Raw genomic sequence first — 20,210 nt, forward strand, 5'->3', positions numbered from 1 at the left:
ATTGTGATACTAGTACCTATGGTTATCATGTAACCACAAAGTGGTCAACAATATCTGCTTTTTGAAAAGGTGGAGCACACACAAGGACAAACAGCCACAAAGGAATTCCATATTAAAGTGTACATTTCAACATAATAGTGAGACTGCCACAGCCAACACTGTTTACAATGGCAGCGTTCAGTCCGGCTGTGACTGGTTAGCATGACTACCCTACCCACTGTACTGTAGATACATGGCAGCTTATGCAGGCATTCAAAGTGTCTCCAAGGCCACACCTGGATACTGTGTAGGCAGGTGAGAAACATCTGAGGGAACAACTTCTACACACAGCCACGTATCTCACTGGACTATAAAGTGTGCTAGTGACCGTATTATATACTGTATCAAAGGATAGGCAGAGATATGCCACTGTCATCAAGGGATGTTACCAGTTCAGTGGCCAAGAGACTGTGAGTTGAATTGTGACTTTAACAAATACATCTCTATGAATTTAAAGTTCATATTTCCTAGGTGATTGCTGAGGGGAGTTTATTTAAGCAGTGTTATTGAGATATGTTTACTGTAGTCCCATGTATCTTAAAAATGCAGCTATTACTGGAAGTCATCTTGCCTCATGAAAGTCTGTGGCTTAATCCTATTATATCTTTCATATTGTATTAATTTTTCTCTTTATAGAAAATATTACATTGATGTTGAGAGAAAAGAAGATGGATTTGATCTTTCTGTTGCTGACAGGACAGCTGTGAGGACTGGGGTAAGTTTGGGTAATCATGCTATTTCATCACACAGCCATCGTATTGCCTGACCTGAATGATTCATAATATTAACAAAATAAGTCAATATAGATGCATAGAGACAGGATGTTAGTTTGCACTGCTGTTGTGGATAAACCTGCCCCACAAAGCAATGAAACAAGTAAAGTCAGCTTTATAATTCACTTTATAATCACCCTGTATGTTTCTATACCAATTAAAGAACAGACATATAATTATTTCTCAACCTTATTTAAATTACAACTTTACTTGACAGTACTATTTACATAGTGTTTTTATTTTTATTTCAGCGGTATTGTGCCATGTATTAGTCTCTGTTTTTAAACAAGTGAAGTAGCACTGCATTATGGGTCTTATAGACCAGGGATTGGCAATAGGGCATATGACCAGTTTAAATTATACACTATAAAATTTGACTTCAATCTACATTAAAGGAACTATCCCCAGGTTCTTTGTATTACATTGCCTAATAGGAGCTGTAGTCTGGTGATGTTCGGGTAGTGCTTTAGCCCATAGCATGAGTCACCCCCTACTCCCTAAGCATGTTCTTACACGTCGAACAGAAATGATTGGTTTACCTTCATGAAAGAATTACTAGTGTATACGTTATTGTTGCATGACAACATGTAACTGTTTACTCAAGGCACATACTGTGGTGTATACGTGTTAGCTGACTTATACTATCTATCATTCTGAATTATTGCCTCTTTAATTGGATATGATGGGCAGTTGGAGAGGTTCTTGGAGTTTATGAATAGGAACTTTATTATGCAGGCATCCCTGACATATGCCAGATTTACATTTTTACCTATATCTTTAAACATGCCTATCAAATTGTAATGGAACGTGGATAGGGCATTCTTTAGTGCGTAACTTATTGAGTGTCACAATGGGGGGGGGGGGGGATTATTAACGGATTAATCTATTTGTCTATCTGTTGGTACAATGGTGACTTTTTAATGATACCAGAGGCTCTAAATGTGAATTTACAGCTGTGTCAGCTGTATGGTGTATTAAAACCCTTGCCATGTACCATATACAAAGAGAGCTTACATTTGAATATATTTTAATGGTGCCCCTTCTTATTTTTAGAGAATTTCAATTCGTATTTTCACAGTGCACTCTGCTGGCCCCGGGGAGGTTGCATGACCGCAGTCTGAAGCACTACTTCAGGGACTCGGGGGACAGAGCAACGCTGCGGCTGGACTTGGAGAGAAGTGGAGAGAGCAGACAACCACCGCTTAGTCTTGTCAGGCAGCAATCAGTCAGGAAGAAAATCCAGACAGCAATGACCAAGATTCAGTTCACTGTAAGACTAGGATTGCATTGCATTGAATTGAGTTTAGTAGACACAGTATGGCAGCAGACAGTCAAGTATTCAAAGTAACAGTAGCAGGTGTCAGAAAGCTTCTGTAAACGGTGCTTGGCCCTTGGCGGGTTCAAACTACATTACACTGAAAATCTTGAAACGTCTGAGTAGCTGTGCACAGTTTTTATGTATTTACACAGCTCTGCTTTTTAATATTTTATATCTTTTCTCTCAGAATGTTGTTCCCCTTGGTGCCTACAAAGTGCAGCCTTACACTGGCAGGAAGAGGTAAAATGATTGTGTATGTGTGTGAGTGAATTAGGATTCTGTGTGCCGTGTGAATTGACTACAGTTAATGCCACTGTAACAAGCTGATTCTGTACCCTGTTCCAGAGCACCAAGCCATTGGCCAGAGGCCTTATCTGTCTCGCGAGTCCCTCCCCCTTACGTCACAAAGGGGGAGCTGGTCAGGTTGGTCTCCTCAGCTTCCAAACTCATTGTGGCCACAGTAAGTTCAGGTCAAACCTTCCATAACACTGCAGTGGGGTGTGCATTGAGTAAACTTACAAATAAGCCGCATGCATACTTTCTTAACGGTGTAAGATATACAATTCTAATGTCCTACCCTTTAGCTTCTATTTTCACTACTACCCCTACCTCTAATACAATTGCTTCTGTGCTTCCTTTATTGCACTGTAAGAAGTTTTTCAAAGTTACTCTGAATGTAACGTTTAACTCAACAATGCTGAGTGGCCAGTGAAAAGAGATCTAAAGCCTTTTTTTATTATGTTAATTGAAACAGGAAGTGCTGACGCTTGGCTCCGGTGACCAGGATGTACTCCATCTCTCAGTGGAGAGAGACCAATCAAAGGTTTGTCATTTTTATATTTAATGTTTTGCTAAACATGGTACGCAGATGAAAGGAACACTCTGATTTGCTAGAAGCGCACAGTGGACATTGAAATAGATTAGGGTGGCAATGCCATGGTTCAAATTGCCTAACACTTCAGGAGCACCAAATGTATAACCCCAAAATGTCATAAACAAAGAGATAACGGTAAGATCAAATCAAGAAACTGAAGGTAAGTGTATTAACGATGCTAGTGTACTGTGTGGAGACTTTCACTGTAAATCTAGAATCAAATTAGTTTAGGGCTATTTCTGTATATCACAAAACCAACTATGATGTTACACACAACACTGAGATTCATAAAACTTCTTCTGCTTTAATGTGTTTCAGAATTGGAACTCCTTACCACAAATACATATAAGGAAACAGGTACAGTTTCAATATATATATATGAGTAATGTGATGGTCTGAATCAGGCAAGTTAAATGCAGCTTTATGACACTCAGGTGTTTCGAAGGTTGATGCCATTCAGGCTTTGATTTGGTTCAACAAGTTACTGCTGAATGTTCACCCACAGAGTGGCAGATCTGTGTGAGAGAATCAGTTACAAAAATATCCTTGTGTGTCCTTATGGCAACAGCACAAATTTTGAAGATACCATGCATGTTGTGGGTAGAGATTACTACTTGCTAATCCCTTATTGCTATCCAATCACCTCTTTCCCTAGAGGTCAGACACAGCCTCTTCTGTGGGGGGTGAAGGCGAGGCTGCAGAGCAGAGGTGTAACCGCTCATCTCTCACCTCAACCCTCTGCACCCACGACAGCACAGAAGAGGATAGGTGAGGGGATGGGGGATTGCTTTTTTAATGCTCTTTTATTGATGTTTATATGCCTCTCTAATAATCTTAAGGAGTCTGGCGCCTCGTTCTAATAATAATGTTCCCTATATTTTTTTTATTGAAAGAATTCAAGAATCAAGTTTTTTGGCTGAGAACGGGAGTGAGAAAGATTATAGTGTACCGACCCAGCACAGAGATGATGAAGGAGGTAGGGTCTGTCATTCTTGTACAGTGCTTGTATAGACTGGATGCTTATGGGTTAGCACTAGATCAGGGATGAAGTATGTATAGAAGTTATAACTCCATATGAATGCTTCAGGTCACTGAATTGGGTGTATGGGGCTTGTCATACAGCTTTGTTCATCCTGCACTCCCTTTGAATGTCATCCAAAAATATCCCTGATGGCCCTACTTACTGTACTGTCTTTTTTTGTTTGTTCTAGAGTTCAACAAGAAGGACCAACAAAAGCAAGTGGTGAAGAGGAGGGAAAGAACTGCAGCAGACACCACCAGGGCTTCCTTGAAGTCATTTTCCCACTGCAGCTCAGATTCCAGCTATAATGTGCTAAGTGGGGCGCCCCCAAGTGCCGGGAGGGTTCACAGCAAACAGACACAAACAAGGCAGAGGAAGAGCAGCCTTGGAAAGGATGGCGTGATTCCCCATAGTGAGGGAAAGGGCAGGATCCTGGCCGGGTCGGAGCAGAGGAATGCCCCTAGATCCAGAGTTGGATTCAGAAAGAGATCAGATCACAAATCCCAGCACGGGTCACGAGGCAGAGTGGCGAACACTCAGGAGGAATCACGGCAGGAGAGTTATGATAGAGCTGGGGGAGAGGGTAGGGAAAGGCTTATCGAGACAGAGAAGCCATCAGGTGAAAAAGCAGAGGTGGCCAAGTCAGAGGGCAGACTTACTGAGTGTGAGAAACCTCACGGAGAGCCGGAGGGGCTGCAAACAGAACAAGCTGAAGCAGGGGACCATGAAAGACAGCAGAGTAGACGTGATGGGGAGGAGGGCCTATATAATGGAATGAGAAAAGAGTGTCCTGATAACACAGACGAGAATGCTCCTGAAGGAGAGAGAGAAGAGGGCAGCGCTGTGGAGAAAGACATGTGTGGGGAGGAGGTGGGTGAGAAGTGCGCACGAGATGACAGGAGAGATGAGATCCTGGAGAAAGAGAGATATGAATATGCTTGTGACAAAGAGAGGAAAGAGTGTCGCTGTGTAGTGGAGAAAGCAGAGAATGAAGGTAAAGAGAAAGACGAGTTACTCCATGTAGCAGACAGTGGCAAGGACAGGGAGGGTTCAGCTCAGAGTGAGGGCTGCATTGAGTATGGAAAGCACCAGGTTGGTGTGAGAGTGGAAAGGAATGAGTCAGAGGATCTGGGGGCTACCTTGAGACCAGAAACGCCAGTCATTGACTCTGCCGAGTCGCTTCCTCAGATCCAGGCAGTTGATGAAGTCGATAGCAGCAGCAGCACGTCTCCTGAGAAAGTTAACCAGAGCGCTATCTGCCTTGGAGATCTCCAGACTGACCCTGAAAGAGTTGATCATCAAGACTGCCAAAGAAGACTGGATCACCAACCCGGGTTGGAAACACATGACTGCAAGCTACCTGAAAAGGTTAACCAGATCCACAGCGCCAGAGATCTCCAGGCTAGGTCCGACGAAGTTAGAGAAACAAATCTGTGGCAAGATCGTCAGCAGCGAGAGACATCCGAATCAGAAAACAGTGCTGGGGATCAGAAGGGTAAGGCAGGGATCACCCCCGAGCCACTACACTCCTTCCTGCACAGCTGCTTGGCAATGTCCTCCTGTGATACTGATTTCAGCACCAGCAGCCCAGGGTCGAAGGATGAGAGGAAAGACCATGGTGGAGGGCAAGTAGCTGCCAGTGAGATCACAGAACATTCCCTGGAGCAGGGCAAAGAGGCATGTGGTTGGGGAGAGGCTTCCCCTGGCCATAATGATCCGACGCTGAGCCTTTATGAAGCACTCTTCCCTCCCAACTCCCTTTCAGAAGATTGTGAGCCTCACACGCCACGCAAGAGAGACGAGGATACCGACACTCTGAACTTACTGATGACTGACACAAGCTCTGTGCTGTCAGATGTATCCAATTCAGAACTATCTGCTAGAAGCGACACCATCGTCACCTCTGCACTCTTTGAGAGTCCCAGCTGCTATCATGCTTTTCATATCTGAGAGTAGCCTTTTAAAAAAGCAAGGCAGTGGAGTACATTGTGGGGCAATACAGTGGTCTAAGGGGCTGATTGTTGGGAAATATAAATGATCAGCCATTGAATTATCATACATGAAATATCTAAAGGCACCAAGTAAGAATCTAGTACATTCACGTGGGCTCTAAAATATGAGGGAATGATTTCTGTTATGATTTGCACAGTGGTGATTCTTTTACAGTCATTTTAGTGGCTATGCAATCACAATACGCAATAAAGGTGCTTGCAGTGTAACCCAATAAAAAAAATATAAAAAAATGCGTGAAAGTATTTCCATTGGTTTCTTTTCTGGTTGTGTTTTATCATTCATTCACTGATCATTCACCATCCACAGGACAGAAGAAGCACTGCATCATTCACAACTGACAACTTATTGGCACTCGCCACCATTCAATACCCAAACAATACCAGGCAAATAAAAGCCTTCTGCTGAAAATGATTAGATATAATAATTTACTCTTATAGGCATCCGTATTCACGTTTTTTGTAATTGCTCTTATTTGAAATCGTTCTTATCCATTTATGGTACTTACTACTTGCTCTTTAATGGACTTTACTCTTATAATATGATATTTTGTAATGCGATACTTTGTACTGTGATATTTTGAAACAACTGTAAGTCGCCCTGGACAAGGGCGTCTGCTAAGAAATTAATAATAATAATAATAATAATAATAATAATAATATACAGGTACAAACAGATTGTTCCTGTGCAAATACAAGTCATTCTTTATTTAGTTCTGACATATTATTATTATTATTATTTATTTCTTAGCAGACGCCCTTATCCAGGGCGACTTACAATTGTTACAAGATATCACATTATACATTATTTCACATTATACAGATATCACATTATTTTACATACAATTACCCATTTATACAGTTGGGTTTTTATTGGAGCAATCTAGGTAAAGTACCTTGCTCAAGGGTACAACAGCAGTGTCCCCCACTGGGGATTGAACCCACAACCCTCCGGTCAAGAGTCCAGAGCACATAGTGACTGATGTATTTATATGTGCAGTAAAACAACTTCTTATGGCTTTATGGCCATCAGATCAAACATAAATAACAGTGGGAGTGCAAGTCTAGAGCAGTGCGGGAGGCTAAGCTGACTGCAGCCAGATCTACTAAATTCACAAAAAGAAAAACCAGATACTTTTATACAGGGTCTGGTGTAACAGAGCAGAGGCTGTGTGCGATCCAGCGACCCTGTGCACCACAAGCAAGTGTCTCAACCACAATGCTCATCTGCATTCGTGGTTTTAGAGCTTTTAACCTCATCTCATCGACAGGGAACAGAATCCATAACGGCAGTGTATCACACAACTCTGCCTGTTACACTATCGCCAGTTTGTCTCACAATATTCAGAAAATCTGCCAGGTTGATCAAAGCTACTTGGAACCACCAAACACACTAAACATCAACAGTGCTTAAAAAAAAAACACTTTATTTCCCAAACATTTGTTTTATAGCGGATTAAGCAACACCATTGTTCACATATATCAGTTATACCTTTGTACATTATGACCAGTTTAGTGTTTTGTTAAAACAACAATATAATTTAAAAAAAACATTCAAAAAGGGATATAAATAAACAGCAGTTATTAAAAACCATGTGTGTTTTTCCACACCACCTTCACCCAGTTATATATTCTATACTCAGCGGCAAGCTGCAGCAGAAATGTGGTCTTCATCCACAGACAGTGGAAGAAAAAAAAGCAGTTTTTAAGTTTTGAGTCAGTAATTACCGTATTCCTTCGAATTTAAGATGCAGTCCACATTTCCCACCATCAAAATCAAATAAAGATGCATTTACAAAGATGCATCTACTCCTATAAGAAAACGATGCATGGAGGCAGTTCGCAGCTGTCTGCTGTGACACACAGCATTACAGTTATGAGCTGCTTCTCATTTCCAGTCTGCTGTGACACACAGCATTACAGTTATGTGCTGCTTCTCATTTCCAGTCTGCTGTCACACAGAGCATTACAGTTATGAGCTGCTTCTCATTTCCAGTTGTGATTACTCACATGTTTTTCTCTCTTTTTGTGAACTGTGGTATTGCTTGGCAAGTAGAAAAATACAGGGGTCTGATTAGAACTGAGCCTAATATCAAAACGCTGCTGCTGTGGAATACAGGAAGGCTTTCCCGGTGATGAGCTGACTGGGGGGGCGTGCTCGGGGAGCTTAAACCTGCTTAACACAGCAGCACCAGTTTGAGGCTGCTGCATAGCTACACAGGCGGGTGCTAAGCGAAAGCTTGCTTTGTTTACATGGAGGAGGAGAGCGTCCGCTCCGCAGGAGAACTACGAGGGAACCTTTCAGCTGCCAGTCAGTCACGTTGCTGTTTGTGTACTCGTGCGGTCACATCTTTGGTTGGCGATTTTAATACACGCATCACTATACTGTATTTTCAGGACACAGGCTATTTTTTAGAAGAAAAAAATTGGTAAAAAAGTGCATCTTAAATTTGAAGGAATATGGTATATACACAAAATAAAAAAGCATTTTTGAAAGAGCAAGAGAAGAAAGTCACTGGCTTGCCGGGCTTGTGGCAGAATAGACTAGACAAAAAGCAGAAATAAACATTCAGCTTCAACTTCACCAAAAAGCAGATTACAGCATCCTAGAACTAACCTAGCTTTGTAATGGCAAGAACAGCTTTCTATAACTCTGTTCTGTTTGAAACAATTTAACAAATACATATATATTCTGAGCAGCTGTGGAAGAATGACCTAAATTACTGTTCCTATAAAAATTGGCCAGATGACCACATAGTGTCAGATGGGACAACGGCCACAATATTTATATTGTCCTTGTGCATTTTTACCCCCATGTGGCGGAGTGTCCCGCCCCTAATTATTATTATTTGTATTTTTGTTTGCGGCGCAGTTAAAAGCTCTGCGTCTTTTATTATTTATATTTAAAAAACCCTGTGAGGATGCATGACTGATCAGCTACTGATTATTTAACTAGCTGACAGTCATGCATCCTTACCAAACGCGTGCAGACTCTGGCCGAGGGGTAATAAGATAATTAACAACTAGTTAACCCCTCGGCCAGAGTACAAGAACCGGCAGCTGTCCGTTCTGCAGGGTGGAGTGTACAGAGGAGAGTACAGGGAGCGGAGAGAGCGAGCAAGGAGGAATAACGGCATTTAGAAACAATTGCTAAAACGTGCTGGATTAGCCAGCACAACACTTACTTGTTTGTCTGTCTGATTCGTTTGGCCCTCGTGCCCTTTGTTTTGTTGTTTTGTTTAAATCTTTTGTTTTGTTTATTTGGTTAATTAAACACGCTGAGTGCAGTAGCATTCAGCTTCACTTGCCCATCCATTATTTGGTTTCAGTTACTTCCTGGTCCGTGACGTCACCACACCTCACCACTGCGAGCCAGCCTGTCACACCCCATTTAAAAAAGGTTGGCTTGCAGCTAGATAATGTAAGGCTTGTAGCCATGGATATCCAGGACATGCTTTTCAGTTTCAATAGTACAGACAGGTATAGTGGCCCAAGAAACCTTTAAGAGAAATTGTAACAAGTGAATAAAGAGTCTGTCTCGCATCAGCACAAAAACTCCAATGTGTTCCGTTCTATTGCTGTGTGCCAGGGCAGCATTCGTGCCAGTCTGTGTCTCTGCGTCAGGCGTGCGTCATATTGGCCCCTGTGTGCTGCTCCAGGAACACCCCTGACAGCTGGCCCGACCCCCTTGGCTGGCTGATTCCTGAACCTGATCTGTGGTGTGGAGACATCCAGGACTCCTTCTGAGCCTGGTACAGCTTCTGGATAAGGAAGCGCTTGTCTCGCCCCTCCTGAAATGCAGGGGGGAAAAAAGGCCAGGTTTGGCAGGTCAAAAGAAAGAACAATAGGGATCATTGTGTCAATATGCAGTGTCTTTCGGAAGTCTAGAATCATAGGCCACATAGGAAGACATCCAAATAAAAAACAGTCAAAGAGGTCTGGATAGGTTTTAATACTAAGCTGTTTGTTAACACGATCACATTGGAAAAATACTGAAGTTCAAACACCAACGTACTGTAGTTATATATGTATATTTTTAAACAAAACACAGTGTTCCCACTTTGTGTTCCGCCTTAGCTAGTGTAATGGCATTATGGGGCAAGTGGAAGCCAGGGGAGCACTGTAGTCTGTAGTTGCATTGACAAACCATTAAAGTCATAAAATAACTATTGCAGTTTGTACAGGGAATATACAATTATTACTTAAGGTAATACTGTGAGACCACAGTGTTGCAGTGAGTGTGTGCAGTGCTCACCATGATGAGCTGCTCTCTCAGCTGGTTCACAACGCGCTTGTGCGCTCCTGCCAGGGCGATGAAGTAAAACATGACCATGCTGCCGAACAACAACACGAGAAATATTAGGACAGGAAATGCAAAACATAGCTGTCAGGGTCTATAAAGTGAAACATTCTTGGAAACGTTGTTACTTACTACTTGTGGTTAAGATTTATTTATCTTATTAGAATTTGTGACCGGTGTGAACAGTTATTATTGGAAACATACAGTATTTACCCTAACCTCACTTTTGAAAATGTCAACATTATTCAGTCGTTGGGGAGGTTTCTAACAAAGGGCTAAACCGCTGTGGTAGAGGGAGGCTCACCAGACGACCACGAAGAAGGGCACAGCAAAGGCCTCGGAGCTGACACCAAGGAGGAAGGAGCGCAGGCTGGGGGGCAGTTGGTCTATGGTGTCAGGCACCACTGCCCATGAGGTGGTGTAGTTCACAAAGGGGCCACAGGCCTTGGAGGAGTTGATCCTGTGAAAGAGAGCGAAAGGGACACTGTGATTGTGGGCAATGAGTGTCTGTCATATTTATTATAACAGGAGTCTAAGATAGAATCCCCCCACCACGGCTCTTAATACAATTAAAGTCATCAGCATCAACGGTTTTCTTTGAAAACAACATTAAACAGCTCACTGTTGCTTGGCTCAACAAATTAGATATATTTAAATTTACTGTACACTCGTCAAAAATAAAAAAAAATATGAATCTGTAAGACAGCTTCGTACAAAAAAGCATGCCTCATTTTTGTGTCTCTGTTTTTCATTAGAGCCCTTAATGAAAAATAAAACATATGAAACCAAAATAAAGTGAATCCCAGAAATAAGAATCAGATAGGCCCCTTTCTTTCACACACACGCGCAGGACAGCAGGACTCTCCCCCTCTCTCTCTCTCTCTCTCTCTCTCGGAGGGACTTACTCTGCAATGCTCACTCCCACAGGCACGCAGGCCATTGCCAGGCCGATCAGCAGCACAGCCAGGAAAAAGAAGTTGGAGCTGGAGGCCCGGAAAGGGCGAGTCGACGGGCGGCAATTCTGCATCAGAGATACCTGGGAGGCACACAAGGCACGTGCGTTAGAGGCATTGCCTTGGGTGAGAGCTGCCAGAACACAACCATTTGGGTTTCTCCACGAGGATAATAATCTGCAGTTGGGGGTGACCATTGAGACTTTTTTTTTTGAAATAATTATGCAACCCTTTTGTGAAACAAAAAGTTTTTGACTTTTTATTACTTAAAGTATGCAATGCACAGTTAAAGCCAACGGGCACCTTCTTGATGTAGAAGATGATGAAGTACTTGATGGTGCTGATGGCAGGCAGCAGGGGGCAGTAGAATGCTCCGATCCAGCAGATTGTCTGGCCATACACAATCTCCAGAACGTTCTGCGGGATGGCAAACTCCTGCTGGCCCCACCACTGAGTCAGCGCACACGGGCAGTGCATCACGATGAGTCTGAGACAGAGACAGAGAGACAGAGATTAAATAGCATGTAATACTATAGTGCCAGCTAAATTGAAAGGTTGCATCAAATAGCATGTAATACTATAGAGCCAGCTAAGTTGAAAGGTTGCATCACATTTTGGAATAAAGTAATGGAAAATCAGAAGTCCAAATAAATGCTTTCTTTAATGCGTGTATGTATATATGTATATATATATATATAGACACACACACAGTAGCCCCATTTTATTTCAGTTTTTGTTTATAAAACAAAAGGCAGAAATTTGTACTTACTTCCTTGGAAACTCTACAAATATTGTAACAGCTGCAATGATGATAAAATCGAATATCATGAGTTTGTACATCTCCTGGCCAACTCGGGACTCCCAGCACTGCAACCCAAATCAAACAAGAGGGGGCGTGTTAGAAATTCACCGTCAACATGATGGGGCTCAAAGAACACTCCCATCTCCCCTTCATACCCACAATCCCACTTCACTCACCGGGTACAGCTTGTGGTTGTACCCGCAAGGGCAGGGCTCCACACAGGCAGTGATCTGGGACCAGAGGGAGAAGAGCAGCACCCCGATACTGGCCAGCCTGACAAACACACACCTGGGAGGGGAAAACACACAGACACGCGGTCACTGCTTCAGAAATCCTACACCGTGACAGCCTTGCAAAGAGAAGCCACAATTCCAGCAATCAACAAGCGCGATGCAAGTCAACATAGTGAAGATGAGGAGCTGGGCAGCTTACCGCATGAGCGTGAAGCGGATCTCGAAGGCAGGGGTGTAGTCCTCAAACTGGATGATCACGTCGAAGATCAGTGGGGTGATGAAGTTGGCTAAAGTGATGACAATGGAGGGCAGGTACTCCACGATCAGGTCAAGTATAAAGTTTTGGGATTTTATCTGTGCAGAGCAAAACAAATTGTAAACCTATAATACGGAGAGCTAATTGGTAGAGTAAGGTAAAGCACTAGCCATTCACCAGTTGAAAAGTCTAAGGGGGGTGAATACTTATGCAAGGCACTGTGTGTGTATATATATATATATATATACATATATATATATATATATACACACACACACATACACACAGTGCCTTGCATAAGTATTCACCCCCCTTAGACTTTTCCACATTTTGTAGTGTTACAACCTGGAATTAAAATCTATTTAATTGGGATTTTTACCATTTGATTTACACAACATACTTAACATTTAGAAGGTGCAAAATATTTTTTATTGTGACACAAAAGTTAATTCAACAAAAAAAAAGACATTTGTTGGTTGCATAAGTATTCACCCCCCTGAGTCAATACTTGGTAGAAGCACCTTTGGCAGCATTTACAGATGTGAGTCTTTTTGGGTAAGTCTCTACCAGCTTTGCACATCTGGATCCTGCAATTTTTGCCCATTTTTCTTGGCAAAATTGCTCAAGCTCTGTCAGGTTGGATGGGGACCGTTGGTGAACAGCAATTTTCAAGTCTTTCCACAGAGTCTCAATTGGATTGAGGTCTGGGCTTTGACTGGGCCATTCTAAGACATTCAGGTTCTTGTTTTTAAACCACTCCAGTGTAGCTTTGGCTGTGTGTTTAGGGTCATTGTCCTGCTGGAAGGTGAACCTCCGCCCCAGTCCCAGGTCTCTTGCAGACTGAAACAGGTTTTCCTCTAGAATTTCCCTGTATTTGGCTCCATCCATCTTGCCCTCAATCCTGACCAGTTTCCCAGTCCCAGCCGATGGAAAGCATCCCCATAACATGATGCTGCCACCACCATGCTTCACCGTGGGGATGGTGTTCTCAGGGTGATGAGCAGTGTTGGCTTTGCGCCACACATAGCATTTTGCACTAATGCCAAAAAGTTCAATTTTGGTCTCATCAGACCAGAAAACCTTTTCCCACATGTTTGCTGTCTCCCCCACATGCCTTTTGGCAAAATCCAAACAGGATTTGATATGGGTTTTTTTCAGCAATGGCTTTCTTCTCGCCACTCTTCCATAAAGACCAGCTTTGTGGAGTGTCCGGGTTATAGTTGTCCCATGTATGGTTTCTCCCATCTCAGCTGTGGATCTCTCCAGCTCCTTCAGAGTTACCATTGGCCTCTTGGTTGCTTCTCTGACTAATGCCCTCCTTACCTGGTCACTGAGTTTTGGTGGACGGCCTTCTCTAGGCAGAGTCGCGGTTGTGCCATATTCTTTCCATTTTTTAAGAATGGATTTAACAGTGCTCTGGGGGATGTTCAAAGTTTGGGATATTTTTTTATAACCCAACTCTGATTGGTGCATCTCCAGAACGTTATCCCAGACTTGTTTTGATAGCTCCTTGGTCTTCATGATGCTGTTTGTTTAGATATGCTCTCTAACAAACTCTGGGGCCTTCCAGAAACAGGTGTATTTAATCTGAGATCATGTGACACTTTAATTGCACACAGCAGGACTCCATTCAACTAATTATGTGACTTCTGAAGGGAATTGGTTGCTTATTTAGGGGTGTCACAGCAAAGGGGGTGAATACTTATGCAATCAAGACTTTTCAGTTTTTTATTTGTAAATTATTTTGAAAAATATGTAGATTTTTTTCCCCACTTCGACATTATGGACTATTTTGTGTAGATCAGTGACAAAAAATCCTCCAGGTTGTAACACTACAAAATGTGGAAAAGTCCAAGGGGGGTGAATACTTATGCAAGGCACTGTATATATATTATCTGTATAATGGTACACCTGACTCTGTAGGAGTAATGTTTAGTGGACATATCTGGCCACTGGATGTCACTAGCTCCATATACAGATAATTTTCTTCAGAAAATTCAGTAAATTAACTTCATATCTTTCCCCAGTAACAGATTACATTTCTTGATTGCTGTTCGAAACAAGAAAAAAAAAGGTGTTAAACAAAAAAATAAAACATGAAAAATCATCTTCTGCTGGGGAAAGATGGTCACTGTGTTGTTGTCTGCTGTACGCACCTGCGTAGTCTGCTGAGAGTAGATGGTGGCTCTGTAGATGGCATAGAAGCAGCCTGCCAGTACTCCCAGTACGAAGAGATTGAGGACCAGCCTGAGCAGGTAGATGCGGGCCCTCTCTGTGCGAGTTCGCTCTGCAATCTTCTGCTTGATCCTCTCCTCCTCCAGGTCTGTCTGCAGAGAGGAGGGACACAGTGCTGGTGGATAAGGTTTAATTAAAAACCATGAGCAGATCACAAGTGTACCTCCAAACCTCACCCTGCCCCTTTAAAATCATGTAAGTAAATAACATAACTCACAATGGTGTTCCGGGCAAATTCATTCCAGAACAGATCCAGCACTGTGAGTTCCCAGTAAAATCATCCGACCGTTTCTGTCCGATGGCTCACAAGATATAACCTTCATTAGCTTCATTAGCTTTCAAGAAATAGCTAAATGTATGCAAGTGTGCCACTTAGATATCCTCTTAGCCGCCCTACCTGTATAAACCAGTGTCGCTCAGGCAGCTCTCACCTTCAGCTCGTACTGCAGACTGCTGTGTTTCAGCCGAGCAGCACTCTCATCTGTGATGCAGAAATCCCAGCCGGCAAAGATCTTGTTGCAGAAGCTCTGGAAGTGATCCTCATCCTGGACCAGATTCTGTTTGAACCCCTCCACAGACCTAGGTGTAAATAAATAAATAAATAATAAATAACCAGACATATAAAGGTCAGGCTCCTTTAGACACTGTCTCCCAATCCCTCATCTCAAACAATCAGGCCACAGTGGGTGCGTTAGGTAACTTAGCGAACGGCTCAGAGCGAGAATTTTCCTGCTCGCTCGGATCACTGATGAACCCTGCTCTGCAGAGCGCTGAGCTGCTCAGGGGGAGCAGAACTGAGCACGTGCCGCTAAGTGGATTCTTTCATCGAGCTGCTCTAAGCGGCTCACTTACTTACACTTAACGCATCCAGTGCCTTCCTGTCCCTAAGCTCAGATCTCCATAGTAAAATTGCAGGATTACCTTTTAACAATCCAGAGAAGACTGAGTAAGAGGTAGCCGATGGTCACTAGAAGGTATGCCAGAGGAACGTTGTACATAAACTTAGTGAAGTGCACAGTACTGACTCTATAGAAGCCATAGAACAGGTACGTTTGCTCCAGAAAACCCTAAAAACACAGAGAGGAATGAATTATACCCCACCACTAGAAACACTTTTAATAAACTCAGTGAGAATAATAAAGGATGACATAGGGTCTACAATCTTCATATATACATTGGGATATTTTATAAAGTGCATTGTTTTCAGTGTTTGTAAATAACCTGTGCTATTACCCATAAAACAGGTGCTGTATTATTATCAAGAACCGCAATGCTGGTTTATATTCTGATAGCATCAACCAAGTTTCAGCAAGTTTCTGAAGACACAATCTTGTTATTAGTATAAAAGGGTCAATGGTTTTCAACACTGAGCCTATCCTAGACTAATTCAAAAACAGATCATGTTTTTAGCCCCATATTTACCGTTCCTGAGAGCAGGTCTATTATGTATTGATGGAAGATCACCAGGCCTTGGCGTGAGCTGCTAGGGTACGTTGTGCAATCGCTCACTGGAGGACACAGGACACAGACAGGGTGTAACTATGTCATAGGCCTGCTTTAACTAACAGCCCTGGACAAGGGCCCAAAGCCTTTTGTTATTGTCCTATTTAAAGTCTTACCTTCTGTGTAGGTGGAGGTGCTGTTTCCAAATCCGTATGAGGAGATGACTACTGGCAGGGTGATGAAGCCGAATATCAGGATAAACATCACGAAGTTCAAAAGGACCAGGAATCTCAAGAACGAGAAGTACGACAGTATTCCGGTACCGAATTTACCTTGAAAACGAGGGAAAGGCTGTCAGCTTTGAGGCTCAAAATCCAGGCTAATGGCTATTGGACCAAAGGCAGAGCAAAGACCTTACTATCCGAGACAAGTTCATAATTTGTGAACACTGTCCAATCATGGTCCTGGAGGTTTAGGTTTAAACAGCCCAGGTTTAAAAGGTAAAATTACATCATTACCTACTTCAGGGTCTGGATGGAGGTTTAATTGGTTCAATTAAGCAGTTTATAACAGGGTTCGAACAAAGACCAGGAGTGGAAGGGACAACTTTGGCCACCCCTACTGTGGATTCTTCTCTCCACAGAGCCAGGACAGACAGCACCTCTCGTGGTTATCTTACTCTCCCTTATCTTTCTTTATCCCCCTCCCTCTCTCTCGCACACACTCTCACCCTCTATAGTGTGGATGTCTTTCCTCCAGAGCTGCAATGTTAACAGCACCTCATGGCTCTCATCTCTGAATCGCCTCCAGGATCGTAATCTCCTCAGGTGAAACCGCTCCCACCTGCTCAGGTCTTTGCTCTGCTCTAGTCGCTCCTCCCTGAGGACCAGAGAGAGATTTCAGAGGGAGCAAGTGAGCAGATCCGTCAAGGAGGAAGACATTCTCTTTTCATCAACCTTCTAATTCTCAATCTAAAACTATACTTGGCACACAGTTACTCTTTGGCATTTGGGTAGACGGGTTGGTGCCCTGTCTATCAATTTTATGTAACTATACAATTCATTATAGTTGTGTACCTATACAATTTATAGAGATTGGCAATATTATTATTTATTTCTTAGCAGACGCCCTTATCCAGGGCGACTTACAATCGTAGGCAAAAACATTTCAAGCGTTACAATACAAGTAATACAATAAAGGGATATCAGGGGTTCAGAGAAAAGAAGAAACACTGAAAAGGTTATATAATGGAAATAACACAAACAGACCTCATTAACATTTCTTGTGAAATAAATCTAAAGGTTTACTAGTTAAGGGTTGCTCTTTCTGAATGGTGATCTCAATATTATTATTATTATTATTATTATTATTATTATTATTATTATTATTATTATTATTATTTATTTCTTAGCAGACGCCCTTATCCAGGGCGACTTACAGTCGTAAACAAAAATACATTTCAAGAATCACAGTACAAGTATTAAAACAGTATTTATGGGCAGTGTATATTATTATTATTATTTGTTTATTTGGCAGATGCCTTTATCCAAGGCAACTTACAAAGAGTAGGGTGTGTGAACTATGCATCAGCTGCAGAGTCACTTACAATTACGTCTCACCCGAAAGACGGAGCACAAGGAGATTAAGTGACTTGCTCAGGGTCACACAATGAGTCAGTGGCTCAGGTGGGATTTGGTATAACCTCCTGGTTATGAGCCCTTTTCTTTAACCACTGGACCACACAGCCTATAAACAAATATACCTATACTGTATATGACAACTCATTAATGAAGCACAGTACTCGGCTTGACTAGTGATGAAGCACTATTCACAGTTAGTATATTTAATATCTGTGGAAGCTGCAGCTTTAGGGTCAGGATTAAAGGCAGGCTGGGTATACTCTCTAGCTTCTCATCAGACTGGAAATTCAATAACAGTGAGCTCACAGAATGGGTCCTGTGTAACCTGACCCACAATACATTTCCTTACCACCGCTCAATCAGGCTACAATTACACCTGAGAATTACACAAATGAGAAAGGGTCTCATCTTTTAAATGCAATTTGCTTCCCTTATGAACAAACTTAAAAAGCTCAGCGTTGCTGTTTGGCTTGTGTTATTATATCAGGGTTCACACACTCGGCTCACCTGGCCAGCCGCCGCTTCTCCTTCATGTTTACGGACAGTTCTCGGACCGGCCGTTGTGGGGTGGGGTCTGGGAGCCTTGCCTCTGTGCTGAACCCCGCCCACCTGCCGCTGGAAGATGATCCCATTCGCTGTCGGGAGGTGCTCGTTCTGCGCTCCCGCCCACTGCCCCCTGCTGACGGCTTCCTGCGGTACAGCAGAGACTGGTAACTGGGCAGCTGGTCCAGCAGCGGGTTACTGGCCGGACAGCTGACAGAATTTGCGTGGAACACAGCTGCAGGGAAAGACAAGGGAGACAGACAGACAGAGACAATTTGGTCATGGTTTATTGGTGTAGGAACTTTTCATTAAATATCTTCATTAGACAATCCTCATTCCCTGGACTAATTTCCCCAATAGGCCACTAACTAACTGCCCACTCCTGGTTAATCTAAGGAATTTTGCAAACAGACTGAATAGGACCAGTGTGTGTTAAAGGATTATCAAGTCTATACCTAAAGATGATAAAAGTTCGATATTGAAGTTAAGCAGTCTTAAAAATTAGTTTTGTGGTTTTAGAGTGTTGACTTTTTTCAACATCTCTGCTTGGGAGAGCACCAGTACTCAATTTAAATCTCAGAGTTAGGGTGGACGGCAAGTGGCAGTTTCTCAGCATACAATAATAATTTTAAACATTACATCAAATTAAACAGTCCGTAAATATTAGTGTACCTCAAAAGTAAATATTAGTGTACCTCAATCACTTGAATTTCATTGGAAAATATTGTTAAGAATCATTTTGAGCGGGCAAAAGGAGATTTAACAATTCGTAAACACACAATCCGAAATAGACCGTAACTAAAAAAAAAAAAAAAAAAAGTTATCTCCTTGAAACAATGACAGATGCGTAAATAAATAAAGCACAGTGCTACATTTAAAAAACAAACAAACAAACATAACAAAAAACTAAAACAAACAAACAAACAAAAAAGAGGCGGAAAAACAGTATTTATTTTCATCAACAATAAAGGGGTAACTGTCCAAGCTTGTCAACAACTCTTTGGAAAAATGCAATCCACCTAAAATATTTTATGACAGAACAGTAAACACAGTCTCGTTTAACACTACACTACTAACACATTATCGAACTAATTTATAAAATCAAGTTTTTTGCAGTTTGTTTGAAACCAAATTTCCGAAAAAAGTTGGGTGTGATATTCAACTTCCGGTTAAAAATACCTTCCCCCCGGCTACTAAGTTTGGACGCTCTGCGGGATGGGAACAAGCGAGCGGGCAAACTGCAGACTTACCCCCGTCGGACTCCATCCTGTCCGGGTTGGTGCTGTGGCAGACTAGGGTCGATCTCAGTGTAGGTCGGTTTCTGTGGGTTCTCTGATGTGTGTAAAAAAAGTCTGTTTTTGCTGTTGCTGTGCCCAGGTATTCAGCCTGCGGTCTCCGCTCCCCCCTTCTCTCTGTCAGGACGAGACGTCAGTGCTCCGCCTGGAAAGGAGGAGAGTCGGGGATGTGACACAACTAGCTACAATAGGCTAAATTACCTAAATGTATTAGGATATTCCATAATTCCACATTTTACAAAACAGTACTTCCGTTTGCCTATTTGCCTACAAGCTGAGTGTGCTTGTACAATTGAAGGCAAAGATTGAGGCAAAACGTTAGTTTTGTCTGAACTGTATGGACCAAAAACGTTTATTTTAATTTAAGATTGATGGTTTGTAGCTTAAGGATAAATGAAAAACGAATTTAAACAATTGAATTAACATAAAGCCAAGCACTCTTTAGGACAACAAAAGCACAGTACATCTGGTCTAGT

General features: G+C 42.4%; 2 protein-coding genes across 2 annotated transcripts; one reads left to right on the top strand and one right to left on the bottom strand.

The window, feature by feature from the left end:
* Positions 1–343: 343 nt before the first annotated feature.
* Positions 344–6,243, top strand: LOC131740192 (uncharacterized). The gene is made up of 10 exons (XM_059035595.1): positions 344–449; positions 676–754; positions 1,891–2,082; positions 2,318–2,370; positions 2,476–2,590; positions 2,885–2,953; positions 3,323–3,361; positions 3,660–3,772; positions 3,898–3,980; positions 4,216–6,243. The coding sequence occupies exons 1-10, from the start codon at positions 403–405 to the stop codon at positions 5,973–5,975; spliced, it is 2,550 nt and encodes an 849-aa protein (XP_058891578.1). The 5' UTR covers positions 344–402; the 3' UTR covers positions 5,976–6,243.
* A 1,196-nt stretch (positions 6,244–7,439) lies between these two features.
* Positions 7,440–19,878, bottom strand: LOC117418227 (transmembrane channel-like protein 7). The gene is made up of 16 exons (XM_034031019.3): positions 19,690–19,878; positions 18,404–18,674; positions 16,987–17,135; positions 16,433–16,588; positions 16,236–16,321; positions 15,735–15,880; positions 15,245–15,392; positions 14,735–14,905; positions 12,522–12,676; positions 12,266–12,377; positions 12,057–12,154; positions 11,591–11,774; positions 11,240–11,370; positions 10,639–10,794; positions 10,290–10,368; positions 7,440–9,825 (listed from the first exon to the last, which is right to left on the bottom strand). Exons 1-16 carry the CDS (start codon positions 19,703–19,705, stop codon positions 9,655–9,657), a joined length of 2,229 nt encoding a protein of 742 aa, XP_033886910.2. The 5' UTR covers positions 19,706–19,878; the 3' UTR covers positions 7,440–9,654.
* Positions 19,879–20,210: the final 332 nt, after the last annotated feature.

This window comes from Acipenser ruthenus, chromosome 13 (genome assembly GCF_902713425.1).
Source record: "Acipenser ruthenus chromosome 13, fAciRut3.2 maternal haplotype, whole genome shotgun sequence".
NCBI classification, from domain to species: Eukaryota; Metazoa; Chordata; class Actinopteri; order Acipenseriformes; family Acipenseridae; genus Acipenser; species Acipenser ruthenus.

Excerpts from the sequence above, each read along its gene's own strand:
- LOC131740192 (XM_059035595.1), top strand. The coding sequence starts at position 403 with ATGCCACTGTCATCAAGGGATGTTACCAGTTCAGTGGCCAAGAGACT. Across the intron at positions 2,083-2,317 it reads TGACCAAGATTCAGTTCACT|AATGTTGTTCCCCTTGGTGC; the intron begins GTAAGACTAGGA and ends CTTTTCTCTCAG. Across the intron at positions 2,371-2,475 it reads CCTTACACTGGCAGGAAGAG|AGCACCAAGCCATTGGCCAG; the intron begins GTAAAATGATTG and ends ACCCTGTTCCAG.
- LOC117418227 (XM_034031019.3), bottom strand. Across the intron at positions 17,136-18,403 it reads GAGAAGCGGCGGCTGGCCAG|GGAGGAGCGACTAGAGCAGA; the intron begins GTGAGCCGAGTG and ends TCTGGTCCTCAG. Across the intron at positions 11,775-12,056 it reads TTTGTAGAGTTTCCAAGGAA|ACTCATCGTGATGCACTGCC; the intron begins GTAAGTACAAAT and ends TCTCTGTCTCAG.